This window comes from Sinohyriopsis cumingii, chromosome 13, assembly GCF_028554795.1.
Source record: "Sinohyriopsis cumingii isolate HCF-2022 chromosome 13, ASM2855479v2, whole genome shotgun sequence".
Classification (NCBI taxonomy): Eukaryota; Metazoa; Mollusca; class Bivalvia; order Unionida; family Unionidae; genus Sinohyriopsis; species Sinohyriopsis cumingii.
In genome coordinates, this window is record NC_142973.1 from 25,536,996 (window position 1) to 25,551,141 (window position 14,146).

Genomic DNA, 14,146 nt, shown 5'->3' on the forward strand with positions numbered 1-14,146 from the left:
TCGAACCGCCGCAGACAGAGATGAGATGGCAGTGATCCGTAACGGAGAGCACTTTGGACCACACGGCCACTCGGGGCCCCTAGGAGAGCTATAAACTGGAATTATTGTTATTATTTTGGTTTCTGACTAGGAGAGCTATCAATTGGAACCATTATTATTTTGGTCTTTGATTAGCATAGTTACAAATTGGAATCGTTATTATTTTGGTCTTGGATTAGGAGAGTTATAAACTGGAATTATCATTATTATTTTGGTCTTTGATTAGTCGAGTTATAAACTGTAATCATTATTATTTTGGTCTTTGATTAGTATAGTTACAAATTGGAATTATTTTTATTTTGGTCTTGGATTAGTAGAGTTATAAATAGGAATTATATTTATTTTGGTCTTGGATTAGGAGAGTTATAAACTGGAATTATCATTATTATTTTGGTCTTTGATTAGTCGAGTTATAAACTGTAATCATTATTATTTTGGTCTTTGATTAGTATAGTTACAAATTGGAATTATTTTTATTTTGGTCTTGGATTAGTAGAGTTATAAATTGGAATTATTTTTATTTTGGTCTTGGATTAGTAGAGTTATAAACTAGAATCATTATTATTTTGGAATTGTTATTATTTTGGTCTTTGATAAGTCCAGTTATAAACTGGAATCATTTTTATTATTTTGGTCTTTGATTAGGAGAGCTATAAACTGAAATTATTATTATTTTGGTCTCTGACTAGGAGAGCTATCAATTGGAACCATTATTATTTTGGCCTTTGATTAGCATAGTTACAAATGGAATCATTATTATTTTGGTCTTTGATTAGGAGAGTTATAAACTGTAATCATTATTATTTTGGTCTTTGATTAGTCGAGTTATAAACTGTAATCATTATTATTTTGGTCTTTAATTAGGAGAGTTATAAACTGGAATCATTATTATTTTGGTCTTTGCTTAGCAGAGTTATAAATTGGAATCATTATTATTTTGGTCTTTGATTAGGGGAGTTATAAATTGGAATCATTATTATTTTGGTCTTTGATCTTAAATTTTAATCTATGACTAGCAGAATTATAAATTGGAATCCTTCTTATTCTTGTCCTTGACTGGTAGAGCTGTAAGATGGAATCTCTGACTAGTACAGCTATAAAGTGGAATCTTTATTATCCTGGTCATTGACTTGTAGAGTTATAATTGGAATCTAGACTATTTTAGTCTTTGACTACCCAAGCTATAAATTGGAATCATTTACTAGTATAGTTAGAAACTGGAAAATTTATTTTTTGGGTCTTTGACTAGTACAGCTATAAATTGGAATATTTATAATTCTGATCTTTGACATAAGAGCTATAAATTGGAATCACTGACTAGTACAGCTATAAATTGGAATATTTATTATTTGGGTCTTTGACTAGTACAGCAAAAATTGGAATATTTATAATTCTGATCTTTGACCACCAGAGCAATAAATTGGAATCATTGACTAGTATAGCTATACACTGGAATCTTTATCATTTTGGTCTTAAATTACTAGAGCTATAAATTGGAATCTTTATTATTCTGATTTCAATGGAAAGCATTTTTTTAAACTAATCCAACAGTTAGTACAACCATTTGCAAATTAAAATCATTCAAGCTTTTAACTCATTAACCACTGGCACCCGTTTAAGCATCAGGAAGTAGTACTCTACTTTTGAGTTCAGTAGCATCATGGTCATTTAAGACACACTAAAGTGGGTGATATTACAGAAAAGTAGACAGATGTAGCTCTACAATGATACCAAATAATCTGGACTTTCAAGCTGCATTACGAAATACAGAGGGAAAAACATATTTTTTGAGACCCAATTTCTTTACACCCAAAAGTGGGATAATATGGGGATTTGGAGTAAAAAGAGGCCAGGACATGAAAATGATGGGTACAATAAGCACCCCAAAAAATTCCAACTTGTACCCTTTTGCACATGTGCGAGCAAAACAGCCAATGAAAAATAATGTTTCCAACACAACTAGGCTGCAGGCTAAACTAAAATCTCTTGCAAGCTGATTTATTGGGATGTATTCAGAGTAGACCCCAAAATGTGTTTCCTACTTGCATTTCAGGCAAAAATGACAAAAATCTCCAGGGGTTAATGAGTGAACAATGCATTGTTTACTGTAGTGATATGAAGTTAAAATACTAATGCCGTGCATTGTTTACTGTAGAGATATGAAGTTTAAATACATATGCAAATTTTTTCCATGCTTAAAAACTAAAAACAATGCAAATGCAAATATTCAATCTTGTGTCTAATGTGGACTCAATTTTTAAAATCATTAAACTCAAATTTCCGCAAGAAACAAAAAAGAATGATTAATTATCTTTCTCGTCATAAAGTGTCAGTAGTGTGTATTAATTCTATTAGTTATGCGTAAGTTGCATGTGCATCACATTTTTGCTATGCATGCTTAAGCAGCATGAAGAAGACAAGAAAAACACAAAGTGGACATACATGCACCGCCCTTGCCCCCACTGGAACGCAGGGTGTTAACAGCACGAGTGAACATATTACGTCGCAAGGTGTTGGGAGTAGCTTCGGCAACACCAACATCTCGAGTATCAGCTGAGTAACAGGTAAGAAAATTACAAGTTACATTCCATAAAAAAAATTATTAAAAAAAACTATAATAAAAATGAACATTGAAACATAACCTTACACCTTGACAATACAACAATGAAATTCCATGCACCATTATCGCAATGCTCTTCAAACAATTTAAATACAGTGAATTCACCTTTATCATTTGGTATGAACTGTTGTGAATATTATGGTTGCTAAAAACCACAAATATTATGACCCATTTTACTATGATTACCAACTGAATCTGGATTTTTGGAAAACTACGAAAATTTATACCCACAAAAATAAACAAATTCACTGTATCATTAATTGATGAAAAATATTGTCTAGGAAAACTAACTATTTACACCCGCTTAATAAAATTTCAGCAAATTTGAATTTTAAAACATAGAACAATGAACTGATAATTGAACAACACCTTAACAAACATAAACTTTGATAAGTCATTTTGCAGTTACCTTTTCTTGGTTGCAGACACCGACTATAAACTAATATTTGTTTTCTCTAAATTCAGGAGATTGTTAGTTCATTTAATTCAGTCATTTTGTCTATTTTTCATTACAAAATATTAAGACTCCCAAAAATTATTAGGTATTATCTGTGCTCAAGAAAAAAATGTCCAGACTGACACTCATGAAAAGCAGATGAAATCTTCACTGTTTTATCTGACCTAGCACACAAAGTAGATGAAAGTGAACAACACTGATATAAAGCAGAAGCAATCTACATTGCTTTGTTTTTTACCTTGATTACAAAGTATCAGTGTAGATGAAAGTGAACAACAATGATGTAGATGAAAGTGAACAACACTGAGTAGCAATGTAGATGAAAGTGAACAACACTGAGTACCAATGTAGATGAAAGTGAACACTGATATAGAGCATTAGCAATCTACATTACTTTGTTTTTGAACTTGATCACAAAGTATCAATGTAGATGAAAGTGAACGACACTGATGTTAAGCAGAGGAAATCTTTGCTGCTTTGTTTTCAACCTTGAACACGAAGTAGTAAGGCAGCCATAGAGTTTCTAACTTTGTCTCTTTTGATCCACATTCCTTGGTACAAGAATAATTCCTGCATAAGCCATGGTCTGTGAGCCTGTCTTGTGTTTGTAAGATGACATACAACATGGCAGCTGGGGTCCCTAGATGCTGTTTGTATTATGTAACATACTGTGATTTTGTCAAAAAATAGATTTTAAAACGGAATTACACCACATGTACTCCCTTTTAAGTCGAGTCAAACTGTAAACAACAATGATCTTTATTTGCTGTAGCATAATGTGCCTGCAGATCAGGGTCCATGTTGTTTGTTCTACTAATTATTCCTAACAAACTGCACAGGCAGATGGGCTGGTGCAATCTGTGATGGCAGATCTGGGCCTGTGCAGTTTGCAGTTGGACTCGACTTACAAGCGAGTATACATGGTAAATTGGTAATACTATGTTTCATAGTCTTTTTCTTTCAACCCATATTCATATATGTTTTATTGACCAGTTAAGGTACCAGTACACTGATTTAATTTGGCCACAATTTCCATAGCAGTACCGCATTATAAAGAGCATTGCATAATAATGAGGGTGATATAATTAGAGTGCAGTATCAGTAATAATTAATGTTATAAAGTTTGATAAATTCATGACACATACTCAAAACAAGAGTCCCTGAAATGGACTGATGCTCTATTGTTCAAAAATGTTTATTCCAGGTATTCAAGATTTGAACTATTAAATTTTTTTGAACTGCTCAGTGTTTAAACCATCTCTGGTTATTTTTTAGCAACTAAAGAGTTTCAAATCAGCTGCTGTGGCAAGCTAGACACCATTAGAACAAACTAGACATTGGGAAACTATAGGTGTAAACCCCATGCCAAACTGTTATCCTTTCTGGAGAATATGTGACAAGATTTTCAACGTTTTCATTGTGCTGGCCATATTGTAAATCTCTGGGGCATAATTTTCATTTCGGACCAACTAGATAGCATAAAAGATCTTTTGGTGAGAACTCTATGCTGGTATAACCAACAATTATTTTTTATTTTCTTTGGGAGGGTAGCAATAAGAAGATTTTCAAGGTGATCGTGATCAGGGCAAATATTTTATGCCGGATTAACATAATTTTCATTGAGAACCAACTAGATACTTTATGAAGTCTCCCAGTGTCAGCCTAACTTACCATTCATGATACTAGTCATAACATTTTCTGAACATCAGATTGGCTCTTTTCATTCTGTACCAACTAGACATCGTAATAAGTCTTTTGATGAAAACCCCATGTTGATATGACCATCTATTCAGAAAAGCTAGTGACAAAAAAATTTGAAAGATGGTTGCTGTGGTGGTCATGTCCTTGTGGCAACATTTTCATTTGGGACCAACTAGACCTTGGGACGAATGTGTGTGGAAGGCTTCATAGCAATTTTCCATGTAGTTTAGAAGGAGTAAAAACAAGAAACTCTTCCTAATGGGCAGACGGACATTAGACAACAGAAAAGATTCCATCCATAAGTTCTTGTCTAAAACCAGTATAGCTAAAATTGGTCTTTCGAGCAAATCTTACAAGGTAACTGCAATTTGACACAAAAAAACAACGAAGTAATAGAAAGTTTTCATATATAGAAGTTATCTAACCTTTTGTCCCTGTTGCAAAGAATTTAAAGATAGTAGTAAAATAGAAAAGTCATTTTTGAGGATACAGTCTTGTTACATCTAGAAGAATTTTTGTGAATCACCAAAAATGTGTAATCCATATTAAAATTGACAAATCTACTTATTTCCCTGATGAAATGAAAATTAGATGACTGCTTACGAAGACCTGTGATTTTTTAATTACAATATTCCTAATTTGATACAGCATTTAATTTTTGATACCCCATTCCACCATCCCCCATCCCTGAACTGTGACGCATGTATTTATATGAAAAACATTACATGCATTCTCAACATACAAAATATTTTGTCCAAGATACTTGATCATGTCAATAAAGTTTACATTTGATCTCCCAGTAACCCATAAAGAGGTAGCCAAAATTTATACCGACTTTGCCTCACATAGCTTCCAAATGAACAATCAACAAGTTTAGTATGTTTTCACCCAGCATTTTATAGGAGATAGAATTATGGAGAAATGGATATATGGATAGATGAAGCATGGGGATAATAACAAGGACTACAACGAATAAGGTGTTTTGACTGCAAACTCGGTTATGATGTAACTCATCTGTATTTGACAATACACAGGACATAAACACAAGACTTGAACACATGACATAAGCACAGGACTTAAACACAAGACATATGCACAAGACATAAACACCTGGCTTAATATAGTTCTTATACACAAGACATGAACACATGATGTATGCATGCAGCCTAAACATAAGACCTAACAAAAGACACAAGCACAAGACATAACAAAAGACATAAACACATGGCTTAAACACAAGATATAAGCACTGGACTTAAATACAAGACATAAACACATGGCTTAAACAGTTCTTAAACACAAGACATATGCACAAGGCTTAAACATGAGACTTAACACAAGACTTAAATACAAGTCATAAGTACAAGACATAAATGTCTGGCTTAAACATACTTCTTAAAGACAAGACAAAAACACAAGACGTAACACAAGGCTTAAACATAAGACTTAAACAAAGACTTAAATGCAAGACTTAACCATAAGACATAAACACATGAGTTAAACAACTGACTTAAACACTAAACTTAAACACACTAACTGAACATAGCTGATGTCACCACCATTGCCATAAAAATATGATGCCTATATATGTTTATCTGCACATGTAGGCAAGACAAAAATACTGAAATGGTTCTAATGCTCAGTATGAACATTAAGTGAACTCAAAATTTTTTGTATGTCAAGCACATAGATAAAGTGGAAATAGTGCAAACCAATGCTTTATGCACTCAAACATATCCCGACACAGGCTGACAACAGAAAATTTGTCCACAATGCGGATACAGTATTGTCTGTTGCAGACTAATTGTAACACAATGCTGGTACAGTATTGTCTGTGTCAGGCTGTGACACAATGATGGTACAGTATAGTCTGTTTCAGACAAATTGTGACAATGCTGGTACAGTATTGTCTGTGTCAGACTAATTGTGACAATGCTGGTACAGACTAGTGTTTCAGACTAATTGTGATAATGTTGGTACAGGATTGTCTCTGTCAGACTAATTGTGACACAATGCTGGTACAGTATTGTCTGTTTCAGGCTAATTGTGACAATGCTGGTACAGTATTGTCTGTGTCAGACTAATTGTGACACAATGCTGGTACAGTTTAGTCTGTTTCAGACTAACTGTGACACAATGCTGGTACAGTATTGTCTGTTGCAGACTAACTGTGACACAATGCTGGTACAGTATTGTCTGTGTCAGACTAACTGTGACACTATGCTGGTACAGACAATAGTCTGTTTCAGACTAATTGTGACAGGTTACTTGTCTTTTATATAATACTGGTCTTTGACAATATACCACTTAATTCTTCATATCAATGTTTATAATTTATGAAAATATAGATTTTTATTAATATTATAATTAATTCCATGCCCCATTATCTTCAGAAGGCTTAACGTGTTCTTAACAAGATTTAGAGTCTGTAATAATTGTATACAGTATTTAATCATTCTGTGAATGGGCATCTATTAACAGCACTTCAATATTTGACTGCATTTGACATTGGTTGTTTGCACCATATTTAAGTTTGCTTTAAAACACTAAGGCATTCAAGATTCATTCATCTGATCTAATCTTTCTAAAGATTTGTTGATTGTCTCTGATCCATGCATGTGCTTTTCAAATGAAAATATACCATAGCATATTGTCTGGATTTTTAGGTACACTTTTAATCATTTTGGTGGGTTTATGAATAATTACTAGTTAAAAGATGTTTGTACTAATTTTGCAACTAATTATTAAGTACAAAGGATATATAATGATATAAAACTAAAATGTTCTACAGACAAACATCTGAGGCCCCAAAAATTATGATTTCAATAGACTCAAAGTGTAAAAATGTTTAGTATAGTAAAAATTACAGACAATATCATGGTACTGACAATGCATGAATAGTTACAGCACATCAAAAATATACTTACATCCTGTTTTTGTCTTGAAACTTGCTTTTTCAGCACCTGTAGTTGATTTTACACTGAAAGAAGAAAATGATCATGGAATGTCATATAGACGATAGCCAGAATCAATCACATTAGATGAAAATAAAAGATGTCACAACATCTTCACATCATAGAAACACATACAAAAAGATCACACATCATAGAAACACATATAAAAAGACCACACATCATAGAAACACATATAAAAAGACTACACATCATAGAAACACATATAAAAAGACTACACATCATAGAAATACATATAAAAAGACCACACATCATAGAAACACATACAAAAAGACCACACATCATAGAAACACATATAAAGAGACTACACATCATAGAAATACATATAAAAAGACCACACATCATAGAAACACATATAAAAAGACCACACATCATAGAAATACATATAAAAAGACCACACATCATAGAAACACATATAAAAAGACTACACATCATAGAAACACATATAAAAAGACTACACATCATAGAAATACATATAAAAAGACCACACATCATAGAAACACATATAAAAAGACTGCACATCATAAAAATACATATAAAAAGACTACACATCATAGAAATACATATAAAAAGACCACACATCATAGAAACACATATAAAAAGACTGCACATCATAAAAATACATATAAAAAGACTACACATCATAGAAATACATATAAAAAGACCACACAATGTAGAAACACATACAGAAAGACCACACATCATAGAAACACATACAAAAAGACCACACACCATAGAAACACACATAAAAAGACCACACATCATAGAAATACAAAAAGACTACACATCGTAGAAACACAATATAAAAATACTACATATCACTGAAATACATATAAAAAGTCTTCGAACACCTTCTAATTTTGTTTCTACTTATTGATCTATGTAGTTTATTGATTGTAATGAAGCAAAAAAATATGACTACACTTATAGTTGTTAAGGGACCATCGTCATGAATCGTGGAAATGTTATGAGCTAATATAATTTGTTTGAAAACTCAATAAATTTATTTAATCTTCCTCCATTTTCTTAATATTTCTCTCTGATTTAGATTTGTATAATTTGACTGGATGATGATAAGAATTAAGCATTAGATGACTGTTGTACATATTTATAACAGTAACTTTTCCTTTCTGACATGGAGTTTATTTTATTGTTTGTGTTATGCATTTGTAACAATGCACCAGTAAATATGTTTTTATTTTGCCTTGAAAGTGTAAATACTGAACTCTTTAAAATGTGATCAACACTCACATTTAGTGAGAATATTTATTCAAGTGTCGCTGCATGTACATTGAAGATTTTATCATGTGCTGAATAAGTTTATCCCTCGGATTCAAATCATGGGCACCACTGTACTAAGCTTACATAATATCTTAAAAATACAGTAAACAAGTTTAAGAAATACTGCTTCTAAAATACTTGTAATACAGTAAAAACTAATTTGTGTGTGTGTGATTTGGATTTTTAACATAGCTTTAACAATTTTTCAGCCATATCACTACGATGTCTGCTTTGTGACAGTTTATAGTGATGTCTAGCACTGGGGCATCATGCCGCAGACATGTAGCAAGATGTCCCACCCAGTCACATTATCCTGATACCAGGCTGACCAGTCCTAACACTAACCTCTTAATGCTGAGCGCCAAGTGAGGCAACTGTTAGTACCATTTTGTAAGTCTTTACACATCAAAGTAGTGACATAGCCACCAGACAATATTTCCTCTTTACCCAAGGCAGTTTCAGAGTTTAAAAAATTAACTGGGCTAGATTTCTGTCAGAAAACAAAAGACAAATCCACCGATAATAAACTACAGAGATGCAAAAACAACCAGCTTGCCAATGAATAAAAAATTAGGATTTTGTTAAGGCAAAACACAAAACTAAAATAGATTGATGATGATCTTAGTCGATCTATATTCAGAATTTTAGCCTTTATTCTTTCATGAACATGTGACAGTTATGTGACTATATGCTGGTCATGTGTTCTATACAATCAAATGTAGGTACCTTTCCATAAAGATTACATCACTTTGTAGGATTGCTTCAATCACTGAAAAAGAGTAACTTGTGAGCATGCGGATCAAAATAAATGATACAACTATGCATGTCTAGCTGAATTGTAATCTGGAAGAATTTGATTGGTAAAGACAATAAATGAAGCAAAATCTGCCTCTAAATTTTTTTTTGGATTGACAAGGTTCTAAATGTCACAAGCATGATTTGCAGTGTAAGTACTGTACAGCCTGGTCTCCTGGGTAAACACTTACCAGCCCATGAATTATGAAGTCTTTATCTACCTTTTTTCACTTTCATATTGGAGAAATCAGAAAACATCTACATGTAAAATAAATCAAATTAGTTTACAACAATTTATTAATGTGGTTACGGAAAGAGCCGGTCGCTGCTGTGTAACATATGTTGATCTTGCCAATTTTGTCTTGATATTTTTTGTCTACAAGTGTTGGGCTGCGGAAAATGTCATGTTTTTTTTTACATGCATTTAAGTCTTAGGACCTGAACAAAAATTATTTCTTCGTGTCCCAACAATTAAAACCATTATGGCACACATCATGTAAACACATATAAAAAGATAAAGAAATGACAGGAAGGATATGACAGTAGATGATAGCTTAAACTGAGGAGACCAGACTCACGCTGTTTATCACATACTATCAGTTAAATGATGTTCATTTCAAATGATGTTCATTTCAAATTCTAACAGGCAAGCTATTCAAGCTTGTTCCAAGCAAACTGAACCATTACTTAATTATCCCAGTTGTGCAAAGTTTGTTTGACAATGGGCGGGGAGCATGCTATCGTAATGGTTAGGCCCTTCATGATTAGAAAAGGCATCAGAAGTGTCATAACTTTAAATGTTGGGCCTCCCTTCAAAAATTAAAAAATTGGGCCCTCCCCCCAACGTAGAACTTGGGATTCTGGGACCCTTCTTTAATGGGCTCCTGTGCAATGCAGGAGGCAGTAGTTATGTCTGTAGACGTGACTATTTATCATCTAATCTGTGTGAAAAGGTTCATTATCAATTAAACATATTTCTATGATCAAGTGGTGAAATTTATAATGGGACCACTCTGGTCACCGAAGGTTTAGAGCATCTGTCTTGGACGTGTGAGGCTGTGGGTGCAGCTGTCTTGCTTGGTGCTCAGCATTAAGAGGATAGTGTTAGGACTGGTCGTCTTGGTGTCAGGATAATGTGACTGGGAACATGATGCCACATGTCTGCAGCATGATGCCCCAGTGCTAGACATCACTATAAACTGCCAAACTGCAGACATCATAGCAATATGACTAAAATTGTTCAAGCTAGGTTACACATTACACACACACACACACATTTTCAGTGGAAAAATAGTAGTCTAAAGAAAATGCTGTGTAATGTATAGACATGGTTAACTCGATTCCAGCCTATCATCTATTCCTCTACTTGTCCTTATAATTGCTTATGTTCTGTGTTACTAATTATACCGTTACCAACTGTTGTGCAAATTATGAAAAATCTCATTAAAATACTTAGGAATCAATTCATAATGCTGGTAAGAAATTTGTTATTGTTGCAAGAATAAAAAAAATTACCTGAAAGGTGACCTTTTGAGCTGATCAGGTGCCTCTGGGACATTAAGTGAGTCTGCAGTGGCTCCTGCCATCATTAAGGAATCCAGACTGGATAGTGAGTCACTATAAGATGTCACAGAGTCACCTGTCCGAGATACACCTCGTGACAGTTTAACCAGGGCACTGAAGTATTTCTCCTGTTCTAAGCTGACTGTAGTTTCACCGCTTGACGTACCTAGAATAAAATCATACCATGTATAACTAGTATGAAACAAAAATGCTGATGAAGCACAAGATGAACAAAAGATTGATCAACATTAACCACTGCAAAAAAGAACAACCAAAGCCTGTCTAGCCTGGTTTCTGGTCCCTATGTAGTTACTGCCCATAATTATATCTCTAAGTACAACAGGACCAGTCAAGACATCTGTTCAATAGCAAACTCCTAGAGCAGATGGTAAAACAATCAGTTGGATGCTTTGATGAGAAATCTAAGTCTGCTGGATCCATTCTGAGAAATTTCTTCCAATGCTGTTGATTACATATGTAATGAAAACAGCTGTTTCAATCATGATTTATATATTGTTTGAATCATTGTCCATATTTGATGATACATCAGCATCATTTGTCAATTACTGAAAGGCCTTTAATGCCACAATGCTTGTCCAATACTGAAAGGCCATTAATGCCATAATGCCTGTCCAATACTGAAAGGCCTTTAATGCCAGAATGATTGTCCACCATTGAAAGGCCTTTAATGCCAGAATGATTGTCCAATATTGAAAATGCCTTTAATGCCAGAATGCTTGTCCAACACTGAAAGGCCTTTAATGCCAGAATGCTTGTCCAATAGTGAAAGGCCTTTAATGCCAGAATGCTTGTCCAATACTGAAAGGCCTTTTATGCCAGCATACTTGTAAAATACTGAAAGGCCTTTAAAGCAAGAATGCTTGGTGATGCCTATGATGTCAGAATGCTTGTCCAATATTGAAAGGTTGGATGCAGAAGGTCGTGGGTTCAATCCCTGGCCAAGTCATACCAAAGACTTACAAAAATGGTACTAACAGCTGTCTTGCTTGGCACTCAGCATTAAGAGGTTAGTGTTAGGACTGGTCAGCCTGGTGTCAGGATAATGTGACTGGGTGGGACATCATGCTACATGTCTGCGGCATGATGCCCCAGTGCTAGACATCACTATAAATTGCCACACTGCAGACATCGTAGTGATATGACTGAAATTTTTTAAAATATATGTTAAAAATCCAAATCACACACACACACACACCAATACTGAAAGGCCTTTAATGCCAGAATGCTTGTCCAATAGTGAAAGGCCTTTAATGCCAGAATGCTTGTCCAATATTGAAAGGTTGGATGCGGGAGGTTGTGGGTTCGATCCCTGGCCAAGTCATACCAAAGACTTACAAAAATGGTACTAACAGCTGTCTTGCTTGGCACTCAGCATTAAGAGGTTAGTGTTAGGACTGGTCAGCCTGGTGTCAGGATAATGTGACTGGGTGGGACATCATGCTACATGTCTGCGGCATGATGCCCCAGTGCTAGACATCACTATAAATTGCCACACTGCAGACATCGTAGTGATATGACTGAAATTTTTTAAAATATATGTTAAAAATCCAAATCACACACACACACACCAATACTGAAAGGCCTTTAATGCCAGAATGCTTGTCCAACACTGAAAGGCCTTTAATGCCAGATTGCTTGTCCAATATTTAAAGGCCTTTAATGCCAGAATGCTTGTCCAATATTTAAAGGCCTTTAATGCCAGAATGCTTGTCCAATACTGAAAGGCCTTTAATGCCAGAATTCTTCCAGTCAACACTGGTCAAAGTCTATTGAGTGTTTTTTGAGATAAAGGCAGCCACATCTGATGACATAGGAACACAATTTATACAAATGTGAAAGGCCTTCAAGCTATGATGCATTCAAGGCCTTCAGGCTATGATGCATTCTGTCATTTTGGTAAGTTTCGTTGTGAAAATTTGGAAACTCTTTAATGTTTTTATAATTTTACTAACAACAGCTGTATTTGTTGGCAGAAAAGAATCATTTGTAAAAGCTTAAAGTCCTTCATGCGAGGATGCTTTCCAACAAATTTGGTCAAATTCATGCCAGGATGCTTTCCATAAAATCAGGTCAAATTCATGCCAGGATAATTTCCAACAAACTTGGTAAAGATCATGTCAGGATGTTCTCCAACAGATCTGGTCAAATTCATGCCAGTATGTTTTCAAACAAATTAGGTCAAATTCTGTTGAGAGAATTTTAAGAAGCCATTTAAAGGTTTTTCTATTTTTAGTAACAGCAGCCATATTTGATTGTGGATCTGCATCATCTGTATAATTTTAAGTCCCTTAATGCCTTGATGCATTTTGTCAAATTTGGTCAAATTCTGTTGAGTGATTAAAGGAAATCAGCTCATTATTACATTCATTCATTTTGGAAAGAGTAATGATTAGGTTAAAATATTCAGAATTCATTACAATGGCCAAATCAGTATCTTTTAAACTTAAATTCCACAATTTCCTGTATGTTGGAGAAGACATTACCATTCTTACTGCTTGAATAATTGAATAACATGTTTACATCATTATTTTGGATTGCATTTAAATCTGAATGCAAGTATCCCAAAGTATTGTGGGACCTCTATATGGTAAAACCTTGAAATGTGCAAGAGCTGTTGTCCATAAAAATTATAAGTTTTTGTGTGATGGAAAGGAAACATTATGTTTCTCCAATAATACTTACTGAATTGCATTAATA

General features: G+C 34.1%; 1 protein-coding gene across 3 annotated transcripts in view; it reads right to left on the reverse strand.

The window, feature by feature from the left end:
• Window positions 1-14,146, reverse strand: part of LOC149785082 (myotubularin-related protein 13-like) — a 277,095-nt gene that overhangs the window by 73,588 nt on the left and 189,361 nt on the right. For all 3 annotated transcript variants that reach the window (XM_089978822.1, XM_089978820.1, XM_089978821.1), the window contains exons 29-31: window positions 11,381-11,594; window positions 7,745-7,797; window positions 2,482-2,592 (exon numbers count right to left, since the gene is read on the reverse strand). In XM_089978822.1, the coding sequence (XP_089834948.1) occupies window positions 2,482-2,592; window positions 7,745-7,797; window positions 11,381-11,594 (378 nt within the window). The remainder of the gene's footprint in view (window positions 1-2,481; window positions 2,593-7,744; window positions 7,798-11,380; window positions 11,595-14,146) is intronic.